The following is a 23,085-nucleotide window of genomic DNA, read 5'->3' as shown; positions in this document are numbered from 1 at the left end:
AGCAAACTAGATTTTTACGCCTGTGAACATCACAACATTCCAGGTGCATGGGAGGACTGCAGCTTTTCAGTGTAGTAGGAACAGCAGTCATTGTCTTCTGCTTTAGAGACTGAATGTGAAGACTGTGAGGATCTAGCAGCACCTCTGTCTCAAGTCTTGGTTTTCCACAGCACAGAAATCCAGACATTTTTCATAAAATTAAGAATGGCTTAGTGATATCTTCTAATGGAGGGTTGGAACTGGCCTTATTCAGTACCTAAGTCAGTAAGCCTTCCTTATTTTACTCAAATGCACATTTTTCTTCTTCTAGGTGAATATACTATTATGACAGCCCATTTTCATCTGAAAAGAAAAATTGGTTATTTTGTCATCCAGACGTACCTTCCTTGCATAATGACTGTGATCTTATCGCAAGTGTCGTTTTGGCTAAACAGAGAATCTGTCCCTGCTAGAACTGTCTTTGGTGAGTACCCCACTTGCTCCTAGGACACAGATAGGATATTTGTAGCTTGTGAAAGTGACTCGCGGTAATAAAACCACAGTTCACTACTGTTTATTTCTGCTTGAGATGTTGTAAATGTTTTCTCCTTCTCTTCCAGCTTAAACTCAAAATCAATTTAAAAGCCTTGTCTGGGCTGTTTTTGTAAAGTTGTGATAGAAATTGGTCAATCAATTCTGTGAAAATTAAGGACAGAAGATAGAAGAATAAGATTAGTGTGATTTGGTTTGGTTTTTTTTTCATTTCAGTGGACGCTGGATGGTTTAGAAAAAAAGACATATGGATTATCATACTTAATGTATACCCTAGCTAAGCAGTTGAAGCAGATATCACTTCAAGACATTTTGTTCATCTTTGTTGTAGGATCTTTATCTAGGAAAACCATGTAGAGGTTAATTAGTGCCAATTATCTCTATAACCATCAAACTAATATGACTTTGCATTTAGAAAATGTGTATTTACTGAAGAAATTGTTATGGAAAAAACCTTTGGGGTGTCATTAAATTACTTGGTTTATCCCTAGAAAGCTGCAGAAAATAAGCACTTGAGAAAGTAAAGGTTGATGAAATACAAGATTTTTACTAGAAGAAAAACAAGGGGAGTAGGAGCAGTTTTTTAAGTAAAATTTTGTTCAGATATTTGAAAGGAGTCACTCTTCTGTACCAGCCTCCTGAAGTCAGTAGGCAGCTTTGTTCAAAAATCAGCTCAGCAAGTTGTATGGAGAGAATACAGGTAGTAGCATCATTTTGCTGACTTACTCTAGGTTTACAAAGCTGTAACTGAGAGTTGAGTTTTTTGATCCTGGGGAAATGTTCCCACAGATGAAAGCATTGGCTGTTTGTCTTTTACTATCATATGGGAAAGGAGGAGCTACAGTCAAGGAAACCAGTAACAGTCAACAATTTTAAATATGCAATCTCTGTATAAGAAAACAAAATAAGAAATCCCACTTCATTCTGACAGTTATAAACCCTGGGCTTGTGTTACCCTAAAAATCCTTATTTAAACACACTACAGCTAGAACTAACCAGAACTCCATAGAATAAAATATCTGAGGGTAAAGGCTTTCATTTTTTCTTATTCCTTCAAACCATAATATGCAAACACTGATTGACTTCGTGTGGCCTTTTTAGACATCCTGCTGAACTGGGACCTGCTCATAACTCATTTGGGATCCCATAAGGGTTAGCAAACTGATCTCTGACTCTTATTTTTTTTCTTTGCAGGAGTAACAACAGTCCTCACCATGACCACCTTAAGTATCAGTGCCCGTAACTCTTTGCCAAAAGTGGCCTATGCTACTGCAATGGACTGGTTTATAGCTGTTTGCTATGCCTTCGTATTTTCGGCATTGATTGAATTTGCAACAGTCAACTATTTCACCAAGAGGAGTTGGGCATGGGATGGCAAAAAAGCCCAGGAAGCTGCAAAAATCAAGGTGCTTAAGTTACATTTTTTAAATACCTAAAATAAAAAGCAGATATTCAGTATAGTTTAAATATACTGAATGGTCAATTTCCAGCTTCTTTGTGAAAAAGGTATTTAATCACCTCATGACATACCTTTTATCTTCCTGTGGAGGAAAATTTGCAAGGAAATACAGTGCCTTCCCGCCTTCCCTTCACAGAGATAGATTACCAGTCTCTGTCATCTCTATGAAGAGGACTGCTTACAGAAGTACATTGGGCATTGAGTACACAGGACATGGGATTTCAGTGATCAGACTTCTGATAACATAACTATGAAACATGTCTCTGCAGAGCAGTCCCTGTATTCTCTCCTAATAAATAACAATGCTCACATTGAGCTCCATGAGTCTGGGTCCCACCACAGTAAAAAAAGGAACCAAAGACTAATTATGTAAAAACACAAAGTTTTGAGTTTCATGCTGAAATGAAATTTTTGGGATAGGACTTAGTAAATCATCTCCTTGAGAGCTCATACCCATAGGCATCCCAAAAGAGTCTACAAAGAGGCTAAGCTGGCAGGGGCAATGAGTCCTTCGCCACACCCTTTTCAGCATCTGGGGAAATGAAGTTCACATCTTGTCAGCTGTCCATGGGGCAGATGCCAGACTACATCTCACTGACAAAAGAAGCTGCTAATGCACATGCCAGGTGGGATGTGGGTGCAACAAGTGAGTCTCAGCTTTCTCCCATCAGGGAAAGTCACACTTGAGTAAGGGCTACAAAATCAAGGCAAAAAATCTGTTTGGTAGTCAGTCAGAATAGCCAACAGGCATTAATGGGCATGCTTGATTATGGTGCTCAGCTTTTTGGGTCAGTCCCTTGAGAACATGTTTCCACCTTCTGTTCTTGTGGAATAACATTTTGTTCTTTACGCTGCAGAAAAAGGAGCGCAACTTGCTGGGAAATAAACCAACTAATACCTACACCACTGGGAAGATGACTCCTGCACCAAACATGCCAAAGGACTCAGCCCCAGCTGTCATCTCAAACACTACATCTGCTCCAGTGAAGCCTCCAGAAGAAAAGCCTGCTGAAAGCAAAAAGACTTACAACAGCATCAGTAAGATTGACAAAATGTCCCGGATAATTTTTCCAGTGCTGTTTGGAACTTTTAACTTAGTTTACTGGGCCACATATTTGAATAGGGAGCCTGTTATTAAAGGTGCCAATTCTCCAAAATAAACTGAAGTACTCTGGAGCCACATGTGAGCCATACTTACAAAGCAGATGCTACCAAGGAAAATTTGAGATCCAGATGACTTTCTACATTTGGGCAATATTCTTCAGGAAGTTTTTTGCATGTTTAATAATATGTACAAATAATATTGCCTTGATTGTTTCTACATGTAACCTCAGATGTTTTGGAGACGATTATATTACTTACAGCAATGGATCTTTATAAAAGATCAGAAGACATTGAACATGGCTTCTTTGCTGCTGAGTATCTTGCATTGATAGTTTACAAATAAAATAAGTTATATTTTTTAACTGTTCAAGTGTACTACATATCGTGGTTTTTATACTTCAGATGTACAGTCATACGAATATGGGCTTAACCTATATTTTACAGAAGAGCTCCACTATTGTCATCTGATAAGTTACTGAGTAACGCCAGTTGTAAATGTGCCAAATTATTAAGTGTAGGGCTATGTTTGAGCACCTTTACTAGTTACAGGTAGTGCATTACTCCATAGACAAAACTGCTCAGCCCAATTTTCACTGGAAGTTTAATACAATGCAGTAAATCCTAATGGGACTATGCTGATTTTCACTGCTTGAGACTCTAGTTTGCAGTGAAGTAACACAGGGAGCAGGATGCTACTTATGTAAATAAAAATGATGGAATCTTGCCCTTAAATGAAAATACAATGTTTGGTTGGATTTTGGATTCCAAAGAATTCTCTCTAATGATTCTCAGTATTTATTCCAAAAATTAAGAATTATATTGCATGAAATTAACATAGATTAGGAAAATATTTGTGCAAATAAAACTTCTAACAACAGAAGCAGACATTTTTAACAGGGTAAAGTAAATTATGTTTGGACACTTTTCCAAGAAGAAGACTGTGTTATATTAGCAGAGATTAGCAGAAAAGAATTACAGTATTTCTGCAATAATTATTACTTGTTTCCCACTGCAAAAATCAATCAGCCAACACTAGAAAGTGTGATCAGAAAAAAAAGATGTGCTTCATGACAGCAAGGTGTTTCAGTGACAATATTGACAGAAAGGTCCTTGTACTGTCCATCTGAAACTTTTCTATAAAACGCCTTGCTGCTGACAATGTGTTTTGCTTTCACAATGAATGAGAAAATGCAGTCTGAGTTTTCAGCTCTTTCCTCCTTGGCATCCTTTAATTGTTCCAGAGGCTTTTGTAATTAAATCTTAATGTTTAAATAAAAAATGCATTCAACATTTGATTGCAAAATGTCATTCTTATACTGGTTGTCCTTTTAGAAAGACCAAAGAGCACACCAGAAGAAGAATTAACTGGAAAGCACACACGCACACACTCAATCTCGTGTGCACACATGACATATCCTCCCTGTTGCCCAGAAAGGGACATGCCTTGAGCGAACACAGTGAATTGAGTTGTTGCAGAATTTGGTGCTATCCTGCTATGGAGCAACAATCCCATGATCTTTTGGGGACAGAGTGGAGAGTTCATGCTTCACTTTGAGGTTAGGGTCTGGTCTAGGACTGGGGAGTTGGTTGGCTTCTTTTGTGTCTTCCTTCAACCCTTTCATTCCTAAAAATTGCCAAGAAAAAAATCTCACGTGTCTATTGTTTTTTGAAGCTTTTTTTTTTTTTTTTTGATGCTGTGGAAGGAAAAATTCATACATTTTTGAGGGCAATAGAGAAGCCATGGAACTGAGCAAGTGACTGGATGCTGATAAACAGGAACAAGGGAGGGAGCACACCCATCTATTCAGTTCTAGCCTGAGCTGAGGCAAGAATGTGGATCTCTGTTTTCATGTAGCCTGCCTCTGTGTCTTTGAGCAGCTACACATCTCCTTGTTCATCATCCCCTTGGGGGATCCCTTTGGCTTTTGTGCTTATTGGAAGGCAAAACTTTATACAAGTCCCTTGGCTATTTCTTCAGATGAAATACTCGAAGAATTACATGACTGAGTTTTGAGAATGAGATACTCAGAGCCATCTTTGTGTAGCATCTTTTCCAGACCAGTTCTGAAGTCTCCCCAGAGAGTTTCTGTACTTGGTTTTATCTGCTTACACCCAAGTCTGACTCTGTATTACAGCATTATTTCCTGGTGTCCATTGCAGGACTTAGTGAAAAGATCTCTAAATCTGGTCTATTTTACTTACATGGAAAGTAATCTTCAACAAATATGGGTGTACCTGCAGCATGTCCTTGTGCATGAACACTAGGTGTCCCATAGTTTGGAAGATGCTTCAATAAGCCGATACATTCCAGGCTGGAATACTGAAATGCTATTGCCTTGCATTATATCCTACCTCACAATTCAGATCTCTCCACAGTCACTGGAACTGCTTGTGTGGGAGGTCACTACTCACTGAGATGGTACCTGAACTGTGGGAGACAGGAGCATTTTTCCAGGTCCTGGCTCAACCAAAACACCTTAGCTTTGTTCTGCCCCAGGCTGGGGTGGTATCTGGATGTGCACCAACTTCCCCTGGTACCCCTGGAAGCAGCTTGGGCTTTTGGGAATGGAGTGAGCTGTGTCACTGTCCCCAGCATGGGTGAACCAGGACCCTGCAGGACACAGCTACTTCACAGCTTAGTCATGGCCAAAGGGAGTAATAAATAGGAATTGCTTCTCATTGATTTTTTCATGTATGCATTCATGAAAAAATAGTTGAAAAGTGAATTAAACAATTCAGCACTGTAGGGGAAGTGTGTGCAGGCTGCTGCCAAATTTCCTTCCTCGCACCCGGTAAGAATGAAAGAACAAATCAAACACAATGGAAGAGATTTTTAATTTCTGATATTTGAGCTGTGCCAGCTTACTTCAAGGATGAATTTAAGCAACAACGTATTTTCTAAAGCTGAACCCTCTTCTGTTATCTTGAGTTGTGTTCTGCTTTTTTCTAAATGGAATGTGCCCTCTGTGGAATAACTGAACATATTTATAACAAAACTGAGGAAGTAATGATATTATGAAATAATCTCATCTTTCAAAAATTCTTGCTCAACATCTAAGTTACACTTTGAAGAAAAATGAATTAAACTGTTTTGCTCTTCATTTTATGCAGAGAAGATGAATGTATCACTTGCAGATTTTTTAAATCTGGAGAAAATTTGTGGAGAAACAGTTCTTTGTAATAAGGATGTATTTCCCCTAATACCCTTGCTTCTCAGATTGGAATTGACACTAAATTATAAAATTACTTGAATCCTTTCTAATCTTTTATATGTTTTTATGTCACTACAAACACTTAAGTATGGTCATTGCATAGTGACTCTCTGATGACATCCTTACTTTACCAATTTTCTGTTTTCCACTATGTTGTTATAGACATTTGTTCAATTTTGAGAAGATAGAAAGATTGGAAGTTAGATTTTATGAAGCCCGAAGGACTTCTGAAGGATCTTCCAAGAATTGCCCCTAATTTAGACTGAAGTCTAAGTGTCCCATTCTGTAATGCCTTATTTCCTTTTCAGTGCCATCCTCAAAAGCAATTATCACTTCTCACAGTCACAGTGTCTTAAAAGTTGCTGCTTAAATTAGTCCCTGGCTAAAAGCAAAGTAAAAGGTAAGAATATTGATTGAAGAGACCAACTAATTTCAGTTAGATGAATTTGGAGAGTTTTTGAGAAGCCCTGATAGATTGTAATAGACTGGACCAACAATGATAGGCTGGATTTGTAGGTAGGAAAATTACTACACAGAGGGCAACCACCCACTATAACTTAACACATAAATGATAATAAATGTTGGAGCCAGCCACCCAAGGCAGTTTTGGACTCAGTGGATCTGGGCTCAGTTCTTCATTCATTGTGGGCTGGAGTTTTTGATGTTCTCAGGACAACTGCTCAAAGATAGCCCCAGAGGAGCAGCCCTGCCTGCCCTGGATGCCCATGCTTCTGCCAGAAGTCTACACAAAGCTGCTGAAAAGCTGCAGCATGGCAGCATCAGGAAGGATTCTCCCTATCCTGCCCATGAGCCAGAGAACAGAGAGCCCTGTGCTGAAGAACTGAGAGCACACAGTAATTGTTGAGACTTCTGAGGTTCAACTTCCTACCTAAAGGCTCCAGCAGGAGCAACAGACACCTTCAGTCAGAATAAAGTGGCTCAAGCCTCTTAGAAATCTCTAATAAGCATTCAGCTGGAGGACTCCGGGAGCTGTAGGATATGGATTTTTTTATTTTGTTTTATTTTTTTTATTCCTTCTTTGTCTCAGAGCAGCCCCAGTTCCCTTCTGTGCCTCTCATGGTATATAGGTAGCACTGGGGTGCCAGGAAAATCACCAGTAGGGCTCTCCTTCAACACTGAATCTCAGAAAATTCAGGTGCCCAAACTAATCAGTGCTTGAGACAGGGCCCTCAGTTCTAGGAAGTGAGGAATTTGATCCATGAGTCCCATTCCCTTCTTTGGCATTTCCTCCCTTATTTATGCTAGCTAGCTCCCTGCACAGCTACTTTCAGAAACTCATTCTTCCCCACTGCACAGGTCATACCACACAGGTATCCCTCAGGCTGAAAAGATACCTTCTGTGAAAGTGCAATGAAAGGTAGGTTAAAATGTGGATGCGTTTTGTTATGCTGGAGAATAGTACTGAGAACCTAAACATTTTACTATCATTACATGGGATGATAAAAAGTTCTTTTGTTAAAGCCTGTGCTGGATAATCACGACCCTTACCTGAATATACAACTTGAAAGGCTCAGCAAAGAGTGTGCTTAAAAGTAAAATAAAAAGATGTGAGAATTAAGGGAGGGAGCAGAAATGAATGAGGCATGAGGTGTAATGAAGAGTGGTGCTAAAGTATCCCTTTGGCATTAACACACCGAGGAGAACAGAAAGAAACCCTTAAACATCACCTTTTTTCTTACAGCCTGAGGAGAAGGAGTCAATAATCAACGAAGCACATTGCTCCGATCGAGCCTTGGGGTTTTATGAGACTCTGCAAGGAAAGAGGGGACACTGTGAGGGTCTTTCTCGAGGTCTGAGTGACTCGATGCTCACATGAAGTTCCTGTCGCGGCGCAGGGCTTGCCGAGCGCTCTGCCGCCGGCTGGAGGCAGCGCGGAGCGGGGACCGGTCCGATCTCTCGCGCTTCCCGCCGCCGCCGCCAGAGGATCCCGCAACCGCGCCGGGATGCGCTGAGGGCGGGATGGGGCTGCCGGGCGAGGAAGAGGCGGAGCGGCGCCCGACGGAGCCGCCGCGGCGGGGAAGCCACTCCGGCTCCCTCCCATCCCGCCCGGGGTTCCCGCGGAGCAGGGCCGCCGAGAGCGGGGATGCGGGGCTGGACCTACCCTCGTCATTTCTCATCGTAAATCGCCGCTGGCGTGTTTCTCCCGGGTCTCTCTGCCACCTGCTATCCGGCTCACTCGTGACGCCCACCCGGGAGGTGGCCGAGGCACGGCGGCCCCAGCCGCCCCCTCCCGCTGGCGGCGAAGCGACTCCCCCGGCCCGGCCGCCGCAGCCTTCTCCCATGCTGCAGCCCCAGCTGTTCGCGCTGCTGGGCTCCCCGGCACGGTTACCGAGGCCGGGCTAAGCTTTTATTTATTCAAATTGAGTGTGCGTGTGAATACACACATTTTTCTATATGGCCAACGCAGGGGAAAACCCTCCTTGCATGTGGGGCGCTTCCCGTCCTTGCTTTCCAAACGCGCGGGCGCTGCGAGCCGAGACGTGAGCACCGAGACCTGGGAACCCTAAATGATGTTCGCATAAGCAGCAGCTTTCAGGAAACCTTCAGGTGCCTGCGGACCGGCGTCGTGCGGCGGTGCCAAACCCCGTGCCGCCGGTGCCAAACCCAGTGCGGCAGTGCGAAACCCCGTGCCGCCGGTGGCAAAGCCCGTGCCGCCGGGACCTTCTCGGGTCGCTGGGAGGCGGCGGCTCCCCGGTTCGCCCCGTCCCGCCTCCCGCCCGCCCCGCAGCGCCGCTGCTCCCGCAAACTTCACAGCAGAGGATCGGTGTGCTGCCTGACCGTCAGCATAGCTGTTCCTGGAAAAATCCAGGAAACCCCCGAGCATTCGCCGTCCGTCCCCTCCCTCATTTTCTCAGGGCAGCAGGCGGCCTGGCTTCCATCCGCATTTCTCTGCTGGTGACCGAAAAGAGCACAAGCTTTGTAACAAATGATTATTAGCAATTCACGGTAACTCCAATTAGACAAAGTAAACACGAAAGAACTGCTGTATAATCTAGTAAAGAGGCGTTTAGGTTGGAAATAAAAAAAAAAAAAAACCTCAACAAAACTTGAAAGGTTGAAAGAAAAGCCCTAAAGTGAATTACTGAGAGTTAATTGCCTGACTCACGACAGGTTTTCCTTAAGCTGTGTCGTTCCTTCAAAAATTAACTTCGGGAACAGAACTCCCTATAGCCAGCTCTTCTAGGCTTCATGTAGGAGTTATTCTAAAAGCAAGATTGCATCTTCCAGCAGATTTTGTTTTTAATTAAACAATTAAAAACGACTCCCTCAGGACATGGAAGTTATGTCTAAGGGAGAAGGAAACAGAGATTTACACTCCCGAGATTTCTGATCACAGGAAAGCAGTGACTCGCTGTACCTCTGGCAATTTTTTGTTTTCAAATTAGCATTACGTAAGTGAAATTTTGTGACTCCCCATTCTGAAAACAAAGGGGAATATTCCAATTACCCTGATGCCTGGTGCAAAGCTTCTCTCTCCATGAAGAGAATTGAAGTCGCTAAAAATCACTGTGCTGTTCCTAGTGGAGTAGAAAGACAAAAGTTGTCCAAATCCTAACTATTTTTGCCCTGAATACACTTGACTGTTGTCTCATTTACGAGCTCTCACAGCAGAAAAACCTAATTTACCGCGAGGTTCACAATGTACACATAAGTCCATGTAACCTGGTTTACAGAATCGTGTAGACCTTTTCTTTTCTCTGTGTATACATTTTTCTGGCATACCTTGTGCATATACATGTGTATCCATGCATTGGTACAGTGCATGCAAACTTCTGCATGCATCCACCTAGATACAGAGGCACACCGAAACACACTGCCTTGGGTTTGTCTATCTGTCCGTGCAAGCAGCCGCACCGATTACACGGATCTGCGCCTGTGTGTACATCGGGATGCCCTCGCTCCGATCACCCCGAGACCAGCACCCGATCCCTCTCCCTCCTTCTGACGAGAGCACCTCCAGCCCCGGGCGGTGGGGGGACTTTCGGCAAGTAATTGAGGGGTTTGGGCGTGAGGGGATCCCGCAAAACATCACGGGGATCCTTCCACCGGCTACCCTGTCCAGGGCATCGGGCTGGTGATGTCGGGGAGAATTCCCGGCTGCCGAGTGACTGCGGCTGCCGGGTTTGCTGCTCCCCCTCTCTTGTGTGCGTGTGTGTGCGCCCGCTGGGGCGGGGGCAGGGTTCACTTCCCGGCTCCTCCACTTGCCGGCGAGGCGGGAACCTGTTGGGCAGGGAGTGGGGACGAGGTGCTCTCCGATGCGGGGCGGTCCCCGGCAGCGCTCCGGTGCCGCGCTGCGGGGCTGGCTGCGGGCAGGCGCTCCGGGGGGGGCAAGGTGCGCCCCTTCCCCCCGCCCCGGCCCGCCCCCCTCCCGGCCCGGCCCGGCCCGGCCCGGCCCGCCCCGCGGCTCCCGCGGCCCGGCGGGGCCGGGGCTGCTCGGCGCTGTGCACCGCCCGGGGGGCACGGCCAGCGCCAGCCCGGGCAGCGGGAGAGGCCGCGCCGCTGCTCCCGGCTGCTGGCTGCCGGCTGAGGGGACGCGCCGCAGCTCCGCGCCCGCTGAACACCTGTCAGCCCGCGGAGCCTGATTTATACCTGGCCTCTCCGCTGGGGATTTCCCCCTCGTTCCACTTCTTCTTCAGCTGGTTTTTTTTTTTTTTTTCTTTTCCCTCTCGCCTCCCCCCTCCCTTCTCGAAGCGTTGTGGAAGAGAGTGTTTTCTTCAGGGTATTAAGCTGAGAATACAGAGGAGGAGAGGTTCAGACCTTTACCTCACTGCCTCATTCTCCCTTCCATGTGAACGTTCTGCACCGTTTCCTTCATCCTGCCGCACCTCTCACCTGGCCAGCGCTGTCCGGACCATGTCCGCTAAGCTCCTGCCGGTTTTCTTCCTCCTCTCAGTATTCCACGCTTGGTAAGTCTGCGCTCCCCTCGCCTCCCCTCCAGCCCCTCTCCTCTCTGCTCCGGGGCTGGAGGGCTGAAGTCCCAGTTGCCGGAGTTTGCACAATATTCGGCACCCAGGAAGAACAGTGGGCTCTCCCCACCTTCTTCCGCGCCGTGCCGGGGCTCTGTTCCCAAACACCGCTTACCCGGCTCCCATCCTGGGACCCGCCCGGCACCGGGTGCGCCCGGGGCGGTGGCACCGCCGCCGTCCCTTCCCGGCCTCGCACGAAGCCGGAGGTCGCCCGCGGGGGCCCTGTTCTGAGCCGGCCCGGCAGAAAGTTTCCCCCTCGGGCGGCTGCCGGCACCCGGTGGGACAGCGGCTGGAGCTGCCCGGGCTCCCCTCGCGGCCCCAGCTTCCCTCCACGCCATCCCCGGGGGATCCGCGGGCAGGGTCGGCGTGAGGGATGAGCCGCGGGGTGCGTGATCCCCTGGTCCCCGCCTCAGGGCCGGGAAGGGGGTCCGGTATCCACTCTTAGAGGCCAGAGGGGCACAGCCGGCAGCGTCAGCCCCGACCTTTTGGATTTCGGTCTTTTTGGTTGTCCGGGGCTGTCGTACACCCTCACAGAATAACCCAGGCAGAGGAGTCAGCTCCGTTCCCCCTGAAGGAACCAGCACAAATCAGGCTACAGGCATGCTCAAAGGCCTTCCCCTGTCCTCCTTGGCAGCCTGCCCCACACCTGAGTGGCGTCTATCTCCTAAATCCCCACAGGAACTAGAGGATGCTTCTTGCCAGCCTCCACAGCAGGTGTGGGACACACCTATTGCAGGAAAGAAACCCTTTCCTGACAACCTCTCAGAGTTTTCTAGACTTCCTTCCCTGCAGTTTATGCACAGTCTCTTCTCTGTCTCCTTACAGAATCAAAACTGATGAAGAGTTGGGGAAAGGCATGTAGCCTTTCTTCCTTCCTAGTTTGAGACTGGTTTGTCATCACCCTGTAGTTATTTCTCTGGATCACAGGAATATGAGAGGAATTGCCAGTCACCTGTAGGGTTACAAAAGAAAAATGCAGCCTCAAGTGCCTTGAAGGAGCACTATTGCCTTAACTATGTGGAGACAAGCAATGGAAGGGAAATAATAACTTCTTAAGGAAGAAAGCAAAAAAGCTTGAAAAATACGTGTCTAGTGTATTAGTCTGATCCACTGTGAAACCTCTTCCACCACCAGTCTTAATCTAGAAGATAGGTAAAGATTTAAATGGTTTGGAGGTACTTTCTAGGAAAGAAGCTGCTAGAGGGAGGGGATCTAAAAGGTCTGACAGTGCTTTGTTAGACTCTTGTTAGTGACTTGTTTTAAAGCAGCATCTCCCTGAAATAGGAATAATGATACTGCTTGAACTCAGTTCACATTTCCAGGTGCAGTCTGAATGCCTGTGTTAAGTTGTGGTGGCTGCAGCAGAAGAAGACATATGAATTGTCCTTCTTTGCTATCAGCAATTCAGCACCACTGCAGAGCTTCAGCTCGGAAATATCAACCATGTGTGTTTGGAGATGATACCTCCTTTGAGAATGGTTCTGTAACCATCAAGGAGTATTAAGACACAGGGCTTATCATGAATCTGGTGGAAAAAAAAAATTCTCCCAAAATCCTCTTGATTTTTTCAATGCTCATTGGGTGAATTAGAAAAAGAAAAAAAACCTCAAGTTTTTAAAAAATACAGCCCAATAACAGAAAAGTAGTGGTTGTCTATTCAAAATTTTGTCCTAAGTTTTCTCTGCTTTTACAGCTTAGTTATATGAGCTCTCTTCAGAAAATCCCCAGGGTCTAGGTTTAAAAATTATTTTTCTATAGAAATTGTGCCTACAGCAATTGCAAATTGTGAGGTCATGTTAAGTGATTCGTGGTTAATCTTTAGGGGCATATTGGCAGTTTCAGTTTAAAGTTTCATTATGTTCTCAAATTGTGGTCTTCGAGCAATGTGAGGGTCGATGATGCTCTGTGATTAAATTTTTATTTTTGTATTAGTTTTTTTTATGTTCACATAGAGTATTTATCAAGTCTTCTGGACATCTGAGGTATTTTAAAATACACTGGTGTCATTATGGAGAAAAGGAGAAGGAGAGAAAGAAAGTTGCACAGATGTATGTAGCACATCCCATGAACAAACAAGGCTTGTTCCTCTCATTCTCCACTGCTTTGCACCTCACATAATTATTGACATTTATGTAAAAAAGTTGCAAAATTGTATCATATCCCCTGGGCAATTGCAGGTTGAAATAACACATGATTCCTTACATAGGTTCCACCACCGAGGTTATCTTTTCTTCTAATAACTTCATCTTAGTCTGTCATAGATTTTCTCCAGTGAGAGGCATCAAACAGATTTGGTTTCTAAGATACCAAAAGATACATCTGATGAAGATATCGTCTTCAAATCAACATTTTAAAGTCTGTGCACAGAAAGCTGCACAAATGAAATTAGTCTTGTGTGAAAATAGCTCTTGTTGTGATTTCTGGCCAAACTGTAGTTTCATCACATTTGCATTAATATAGCCTTAAAACAAACATAATCCACCTATAAATGAATAAAGTTGCAACTCTTGGTGTAGTACTGTTTCTAAAAAAAGTTACTAAAGCTGCAGGGAAATTCAGATTAATTTATTCAATGTGTTTGTGTGCTTGTGATAATCCATCTCAAATTCAAGGAATGAGCTCTTAATTCTAAGCCTTGTAATACATTAAACTCTAAAATTCATGCACTGAGAATATAATAATTTATTAATAGGATAAAATGATCAGGAAGTATTAACAGATCTGAATTTTTAATACTCTTATTAGGCTTTGTGCAAGAGATGAATCAGTTGTCTTGATGTATTAATAAAGTAATACTGCAGATGTTCGCTCTTTGTAAAAGTATATTGTAAACTAGTCAGAATAGGTTCATTAAAATACAGGATATAAAATAGTACTTTGATAGCTGTATTATCTTCTAGAGTATAAATTTTGAAGACATTTCCAGAAGACAATTTCTAAACAATTCTCAGTCATGACCCAACCACAGATACTCAACAATTGTTGATGGGAAAATCCTGTTGCACCTGTTGCATCCTGCTGCATCCTGTTGCATTCTATTTTAGTAATGTAAAATAATACCTGTTTGTTTCATTTGTTTTGCAGTTCTAGAAAGGTCGAAGACGATGAATATGAAGATGGAACAACTAACCAAAACTGGGTTTTAGCTCCAAAAACACAAGATACAGATGTGACTCTCATACTAAACAAGCTGTTGAGAGAGTATGACAAAAAGCTGCGGCCAGATATTGGAAGTAAGTACTTCTTTCTGCACAAGTGAGGATAAGCTTCTCTGGATGCAGAGTAGATAGGTTACTATATTCTGGAAGTGTGCACAAATAATCTGGGGAAGTGTAGATTAAGTTTTTTTGGCTGAAGTTGATTTCCAAGTATTTTAAAAATGCTAATTCTCACAAGGAAATCTGGTGGTAGCTTGGGGTCCTAAAATTTTGTTGGTTTGTACAGAGTTTGTGTAAGGATATGGAAGGGCTAATCCTTAAGTATTCAGCAGGTCTTTGGCAGAGGAACACACCTCTTTTGTCATCCAGTCCATGCTGAAAATCTCACACTCTGAGAAGCAAACAAAACCTCAGCATATTAAAACAGAAAGTAGGACACAGCAAGAGAAGAATGTGCACCTGTTCTCTTCAAAATATGATCCTGAAAGTTATGTTCCTTAATGCAGAGAATAATGCACTGGGATTTGCCTGTGTATAGGGCAACTCCAGAGATGATCTTCCACAAACCAGCAGACATCTCCAAAAGAAATCTTACATAGTCAAAGTGTCTCATGGTCAGCACTACTACATATAAGTATAAAATTTAAATAAGAGCCTGTAGGTACCTGCATATTACCATCTTGGGCTACTATATTGCTTTAACTTGTATAATGAGGTTTCAAATCGATTGTGGTTTTTTATTTGGGTTTTTGTTTTTTTTTTGTTGGTTTGTTTCTTTGTTGGTTTTTTTTTTGTTTTATTTTGTTTTGTTTTTAGTGCTCCACCTATTGGAGTTATCCCATTTTTTCTCAGTTTGCACCCCTACAGCATATTGGCTGGTAGCACAACTGCTGCTCAGTTTCTTCATAGCAAGTTTGTATGACAGCAATCAGAGAGAATTTGTCATTTATATTTACTGTACCTTGCATGTGCTTCAGGACAAACTGAGACTGAGGAATACTCAAAATAATCACATAATATAATATATAATATATTTTATATATTTTGCTTTCCCTAGATATTTGCAGGGATTAGAGGAGCATTCCTACCACTGATTATAAGTGCAATTATTTTTTGCTAATGGCACATGTATTGATATGCTTTCTAGGTGATCCCTTTGTATTGGTTTAGAGGGAAGTAAGAGCCATCTATATGTATTCATCATTACAATTATGAGTGTTTCATAGCTACACAATAATGCAACAGTTGCAGAAAAACAAAGACTATCCTCTGGTATTAAAAAGAGGGTCTGTTTAGTTCTTTTTTATAGCTATTACTTTGATTTTTCCATAGTATTTACAAAGATCATATTTGATAGATGTGTCTGTTTTTATCCCAAAGTGACATTTATCTCTCTCTACTTCGTTTGTCATGCTGGATTTAGCTATCTTTAATATCTGATGAAGAGATGCTTTAACACACTTTCCCACCTATATCAACATCTGGAAGACAGTCTCAGACAAATTTTTTGATTTATTTTGTACACTGTGTCCTCAGATCACTGACTTAAGGCAGAGGGAATTACATTATGCTTATGTGGGGCAAAGCAATCACTCAAAGTCCCCATATCAGTTGCCATAAAATCAGTAGAGGTCAGACGTAACTTACAGCTCTGGGAAGTCATTATTACCAAAATAATTCCTTTTGTGTCTCCACAACATTTTGTTTTTGAGAAAGGAGTCAAATTACACAACTGTTCATGTATCAAACAGATCTTATAGTTCTCAACTACATCTGTTTCTATCAAGCATCTTGGTCCTAGGCTGTTTTTTGTCTTTGATAGCAATCTGGCTATTTCAGAACCTGTGCTGAGTGTTGTTCAAATGCTACAGAAGTCAGTTCATCTGTGCTTCCTCCCCTGGTCTCTCTTTGCACCTCTCCTACCTTTGATGCAGATAAATAACATTGCCCTTTTGAAGTTGTGGAGCTGTCGCATTTGGCAAGGAGAACACAAGGGGAATGCTAGAGAATCAGGCATTACAGATAACTTCCCTGAATTGCTGGCTGGTGCCTCACACACAAACACATCGTCCTTTCCATCTGAGAGCTGGTTATCCTCCTAACAAGGTGGTTGACATGTCCTGGCAACAGAATTGTCTTGCTGCCCTGAAGGTCTCAGTATTAATACAAATACTTTAAAGCATAATACATACCAGCTAGAGCACCAGGAAGAAAAGGTGGTGTGCCAGGTAACATAGACCATACAATAAGAAAATGCATGTTTTGGAAATTAGAGGAAGCATGGATGGAGTGAACCCGTAGAAGAGGCGAGAAGTGATTCCCAGATTCAAGCAGAAGTTCAGCCAATACTGAGGGTTAAATCCAGGACCCATATACAGTCACCTACTCACTAGGGCCTTTGCATTAGCATGGTACTGCTGGGAAGTAAGTTGTCTGACCCAGAGGGCAGGGACACTCACCATTTCATGTCACACTGCTCTTCACTCAGTTTTTCAATCATTTATTGCAAATCCACTATTTCTAGCAGTGTGTAGCTTTAGCTATTGTCCTGAGGAAATGATCTTTGTTCTGAATGCAGTCAGGAAGGCCCAGGAAATACTTTGCCCTTTTTAAGGTTAGGATTGCCAGTTTCAGATCACTTGGGAAGACACTTCTGCAGCCAAAAAAGGAGGAGAGAAGGAGAAGACTGTGGTGAATAAAACATATCAAAGTGCATGCTGGCACAGGCAGTGACTTCTCCATGGTTTTCATTCTTCTCAGGGCAACTGATATTTTGGCTAGCTCAAAATAGAGTCCTACCTGGTACAGGCATATTCTGAGTGCCCTTTTGCTGTACTATGGGCCCTGGCATTGTCAGCAATCTCATCTCCTCCAGGCCAGCAGTACAGCCATCAGTGAGGGCACTGTGAATACCTAGCTACCCTCTTTCCTCCTGTCACCCAAGCATATCTAAACCACTGTAAAGAGTGTGTAGGTCACTGCTTGCATGCAAGACTAGGACTTTTTTTTTCCCCTCATCCTGGCCTATGCTTGGCCTCAGCTTGTACATAAGTGGCTGTTGCTCAAATCATAGGCACAATCTACACTCAGCACTTCAGGCATCACCTGCAAGGTTCCAAGCCAGGATTTTTAATGAGTGGATTGAACAAACTAAATATTAGGCAAAACAGCTAACCTGTGAAGGCTATTAGCAAAGTGATACCTTTACAGGACCTGTCTCGCTCAAAGGAGATTTCCTTTGATCTTTAGAAACAAAGCAGTGTTTTTCCAGCAGGGGAATGCCTGACTGCATCCCCTGTGGCCACACATTTGGCAGATTTCTTGTCTCCATGAATATCATGGCTTTTGAGGGTTTTTATTTTACTGGTGGTATCTGGAAAGTTTCTATTATACCACAAAAAATACATGTCTTTTTGAATTGGGAAAAAAAAAGAAAGAAAGTACTTTATACTGAAGAGCTAATAACAGTGTACTGATTAGATCAAAAAGAAAAGTGTTTTATGATGTAAAGCATCTATTCACCTATTTTTTTACCAGCTACAATTATAGATCTGAGATACTCAGGTCTTTTGCGTGGTATGAAAGGCACCAATCCTAGAAAAAAAACTAAACCAATTCAGAACTATGAAAGTCTTAACATCTCTTCCATAGGCAGGTATTCTGTGTTTTGTTTCAAAGTGCTTTGAAGAAAAGACCTCTTTAATGGATATGCGTCATTTTCTACGCGCAGGTGCAGTAAGACTTGCTACCCTGCAAGTGTGCTTTTTTCCTCCTATGTCACATTGATACAAATCCTAAAATTTGGTAGAGCAGGTTCTGGCCCTGAAATTTTATTTTCTTTTTATTAATAAAATGAAACAGAAATATTAGGCAAACCAACAGGACGCAGAACGGAATGATGATAATTAGAGCTGAAAATATTTCAGTTTAATTTAGATTTTAGAAATAAACCAGATTTTTGTAATTGATCTTTATTTTTCTTTGATTGACAGGTCTAAAATTTAAATTACAATAAAAACCCCACCACACAAACAAACAAACAAAAACAAACAAAAGAAAACCCAACAATGAAGTGAAATACAGTTTCCTTCAAAGTCATTTTACTTTAATGAAATCTTCCCCTCTCACCTTCCTTCGTGGTCAGCTTAGACCACAACAAAGTTATGGAAAAGAACAGCTACCTTCAGAACCCTACATGGTTTCAAGCTTAACTTCATATGGAATATAATTTGCCTTAAACAGAAAATTTTTAACTAAGTGGAAAGTTTTCCAGTCACATTTCCTGAGTGACCTTATGTGTGGAAACTAATATGTAATCTTTTTCTTTAATTTTGAAAGTTACCAATCAAAAAGTTAGTATATGTGAGGTTTCTTGTGGAAGAATGGCTATGTGACAGGGGCTACGTTCTGGACTAAGAATTGGGAGGATGCAGCTAATCTGGGTCCCTGCACTTGCAAACACTGTGTCTTTGAGCATGGCTGTGGTACAATAACAAGTCGTGAGAGAAACATGAGAAAAGAGAGATGTAACTTCTAAGGTATGAGGAAGAGCTGATATTGTAGTATAGCCAATAGATTGCTTAACTTGTAGAATATGCATGAGTTTATTACTTGTTGTGCATAAAAGTCTGATGCTCTCTTCAATAAACAAAGCTTGCTAAACACTCATATTGAGCATCCAAGTTTCCCCCACCATGACAGTTTCTGAAATGTGCCATTAGTAGTGGGAGGCAAAAAGTCTCACCCTAGATTAGGCTTTGAATAGCAGAGTAGTAAGGCAATTTGTATTTCATGTTTACATCTTCTCTTTCTCAGATGTATCCTTACATTAGGGAAGCCTCTGAATTGCCTATGTTGAAGAAAGCTTCACCAGTCTGTGTTCTGAGACATTTTCAACAAACACCAATTTTGAATTTTGCTTTTAAACCTTCCTTCCTTCCTTCCTTCCTTCCTTCCTTCCTTCCTTCCTTCCTTCCTTCCTTCCTTCCTTCCTTCCTTCCTTCCTTCCTTCCTTCCTTCCTTCCTTCCTTCCTTCCTTCCTTCCTTCCTTCCTTCCTTCCTTCCTTCCTTCCTTCCTTCCTTCCTTCCTTCCTTCCTTCCTTCCTCTTGGATCCTCTAAAATTTTTTGATCCTTGCAGCCTCTAGCAGTCATCTGTGTTTATTTTTTATTTATAAGCCCAAATAAGTTCACTTTGGAATATGAAGTGAATATGACTCCACCAGTTCTAGCTGTCTTGAGAGTCATGCTGGTTATTTTTACTCCTCCAGTATCTTTATAACCATTAGCCATATTTCTGAAGATGAGAGCAGTCTCAGATACTGCTGTGCAGCTCTCACTACCCCGAGTAGGTTTGTACAAGTGGAGCTGGTACAAATAGATGGGCTCATTTGAATCAGCATACTCAGAAGACTAAGCTCTGTCTGATGTGCTTTATTGTGCTGTTTGGGACCATTAACAGCAGTCCTCTTTTAAAGCAGTTAAAAGTTTTCTTAGCAACTAATTTAACCAGTTTCTCAGTGTGTGCAAGGAGAAAATCTGTTGGTTGAGAGGAAACAATGTTGGTTTTTAAAGAACATGTCCTTTTCCAGGCACAATCTTATTGAAAATCTTGAGTTCTGAAGCAGTATCACAATCTTTCTCCTGTCTGACCTGCTTTCCTACCATGTCACACAGAAATGAACCCTGAAGTGCATCACAGGCGATTACCACACAGGCTGTCAGGTTATTTTTGCTAGCTGCTGATTGCCACACCTGATGCTCTTTAAATTAGCTCCAGCTAGGTTTCCCCATATGTGGTGACAGAGGGCTGCATATTGCCTGACAGATCAAAATATTTTCCAGATTGTAGTGCAGAGAAAGCTGTGAAGTGTCATGCAAGGTCAAATTACTACTTTCTGCTGTAAGTCCTTTTTGGTGCTAGCCTACAAGACAGTGTCAGGCATCTTATAACATGAAGTAGTGAGAGAGACATTCATTGCTTCAGGATTGATCATCGAGAGTTGTACCTGGAAAGCCAACTTGTGTGTAAAGGTAAAGCACATGGGAAGGAGAGATGGGGTAAATTCTGTTTGTATTATGGCAGCACTCAGGAGGGGAAAGCCATAGTCCTGGATCCAACTTCTGTAGTACTGGGCACTGCAGAAGATTGTAGAGTTTAGTCTAATTTAGATTTATATGGAAGAATAAACTTGAATAACCTGTTGTTGAGGACACAGAGTGCTGTGGCTAAGAACTAGTAGGAAACAGGGCTGAATATAGTGATAGCTCAATGAAAAAAATCATAACAAAAAAATCAGAAATGCATTGATTGTTCTCACTGATACTTCTCTTTTTGTTCTTTTATGTTGGGGTGGAAGTGGATTGTCTTCCTTTCAAGGACTTTTGTTCTGATTTAGCCATCTAACTAGAAATCCTCAAGAAGAGGAATGTTCCTGAGGAAAGAATTGCTGTTCAATGAAGATGAGAAGAATCTCTGTTCTAGGTGGGATGATAAAAGGGATTTCTTCTGATTCTGCAGGAGTTCTAATTATCTACCATTTTCAGGAACTGGTGCTTTCTTTTGCAGTGTTGGCCATGAACATTTCTAGAATATTAATAGCAAGGTTGGCAACTTAGGGGTAAACTACTCTATAAAACACTCCAAAATACCCATTTCCAGTTTTTGTGATACATGTTTGAGTTTTGAATGATTACATAAACAAATAGTCTTAGTTTGATGCTGGTCCAGTGCATTAAACATAGGCTCTTTCAAAATCCTGCATGGGAGCAACTCTGATTAGGACTGGATCTTGACAATGAGCTTTCTTCATGCCTGAATTCTGCTTTTCTGATTGCTTAACCATGGACTGAGTACGGGAAATTTTTACCTTGGCTTTCTGACCTGCTTTGGTTTGCAGCTTTTCAACCCTCAGGGGAAACATCCTACTTTTTATTCATCCTTTTCTTAGGTAAAATTTTAATGTGCCATACTGAAAGTGTAAGTAGAGAAATTTTAGTCCAGTGCTTTGAGCCTGAAGCCCTACAAGTCAATGTTTCTGCTTAAAACTCTCCAAAGAACCCCAGTTTAATTTTTTTTTTTTTTTAGATCACCTAATTTAAATCAAATGCTGGAAAGCAACACTTTAATTTTAAGCTTACTGTACTTCACTATATAGAAATATTTTAGTATTCAAACACTGTTTTTCTGAATTTACCTAATAATTTACTGCCAATAATTTATCCCTGCTAATGCAGTTTTTTGCCTATATAAAATGCTCCTTTATCTCATTTCTAAGAAGCCACTTGTATCTTTGCAATGCTTATGTCTTCTTATGTCTTCTTATGTGTAATCTCTGAGCTTGAAAAAAAGTACTGCTTTTGTGTTTTACCTAATTACTAAACAGCAAGCTCCCTTAAAATACAGCCTTATCTTTGTGAATGTGAATAATTAATTTACACAGATAACTTCTATTTAGTGTTTTATTTCCTGACAGAGACTATTTGCTGAAATGGGTTAATGCATACACAGATGGAATTTTTTTCTTGAATAGCATTGTAGATAGGAAAGTTTGGTTGACAGTTAATGTTTGCCTAACTCTTAGTCTTAACTGTCACACACAAAACTAAATGTAGAAGGTCCTAGTTCTTATTCTCTCTTCTTTTCTATAGCTTCACTATCATGTTTTTCAGTCTGAGAGGATCATGGGAGTATAGCACACAAACTTTCTGGATGCCATGAGTTGAAAGTTAGGTAAGAGTCAGGGAAAGTTTTTACATGAGAAAATTCTTTTCTTCTTATCCCTTCCCTCTCTGATTGCCCAGACTATGCTGTCATTAACGAGGTTTCTTAGTAAGTATTTGTAAAATGCAAGGATGTTCAGTGTTAGTGGCACAAACTAATTGTTCTGTCGTCTTAAAACAGGGACATATTATGTTCTGCACATACTATTTTAAATAGTGTTGCTAATTTTTACATCTGTATAGTTTTCTCATGGCTGCTATTGTTCATCCAGACCGTGGTTGCTAGCTTGCTAGACTTTGCAGGAACAAATTCTGTTATTGTTCAGTCTTATGATATCACAGAGGAATTCTCCTCTCTGATGAATAAAAGTAAAACAAAAATTAAAACTGTAGGGATTGATTGAAAAACAAGCCTAACCATTAAGATCTACAGTTTTCTTTCCACAACATAATACTTGAAAAATTACAGCTTGTGCATTAGGGAATGGTAAATGAAGGATGAAAGTGCTGAAGGTTGATTGATAGTTATGGTGGGAAATGAAGAATAAAAGTGATTTGTAGTTAATTGAGGGAGTCCGTTTATGTGCACACTGTCATTCACACTCCTGGACAAAATGACAACCAAACCTAGCATGTAAAAAAAATACTGTTTTCAGAGGACTGTATTCTCATCCTGGTATTGCTTTAATCCAAACTTTCTTTCTTCTTTTGATTTTCATTTGCAGTTCATTTTGGTAGTTTGAACCTAAAACATATCGATGTCATTTCTGTCAGTTTCTGTGTCTGTAGCAAGTGGAGGACTTGGACATCTGTTTTCAAGCCCATTCTCTTCCATACAGGAGGAATGAGGGTTTTTAATTTTCCTCACTGATAGATTCATAGCATTGTAGAAAAGAGCCATTGAATAATTTAG

The 23,085-nt window shown here is 42.0% G+C and overlaps 2 protein-coding genes across 2 annotated transcripts in view; both read left to right on the top strand.

The window, feature by feature from the left end:
• GABRA5 (gamma-aminobutyric acid type A receptor subunit alpha5) overlaps positions 1-4,384 on the top strand; it is a 56,485-nt gene extending 52,101 nt beyond the window's left edge. Inside the window, exons 9-11 of the mRNA XM_066545199.1 lie at positions 311-463; positions 1,726-1,937; positions 2,848-4,384. Of these exons, the coding sequence (XP_066401296.1) occupies positions 311-463; positions 1,726-1,937; positions 2,848-3,150 (668 nt within the window). The 3' untranslated portion in view covers positions 3,151-4,384. The remainder of the gene's footprint in view (positions 1-310; positions 464-1,725; positions 1,938-2,847) is intronic.
• Positions 4,385-10,180: 5,796 nt separating this feature from the next.
• GABRG3 (gamma-aminobutyric acid type A receptor subunit gamma3) overlaps positions 10,181-23,085 on the top strand; it is a 305,491-nt gene continuing 292,586 nt past the window's right edge. Inside the window, exons 1-3 of the mRNA XM_066545196.1 lie at positions 10,181-10,316; positions 11,020-11,234; positions 14,379-14,527. Of these exons, the coding sequence (XP_066401293.1) occupies positions 10,218-10,316; positions 11,020-11,234; positions 14,379-14,527 (463 nt within the window). The 5' untranslated portion in view covers positions 10,181-10,217. The remainder of the gene's footprint in view (positions 10,317-11,019; positions 11,235-14,378; positions 14,528-23,085) is intronic.

Source organism: Molothrus aeneus, chromosome 2 (genome assembly GCF_037042795.1).
Source record: "Molothrus aeneus isolate 106 chromosome 2, BPBGC_Maene_1.0, whole genome shotgun sequence".
NCBI classification, from domain to species: domain Eukaryota; kingdom Metazoa; phylum Chordata; class Aves; order Passeriformes; family Icteridae; genus Molothrus; species Molothrus aeneus.
This window is presented reverse-complemented; position numbering and strand designations above follow the sequence as displayed.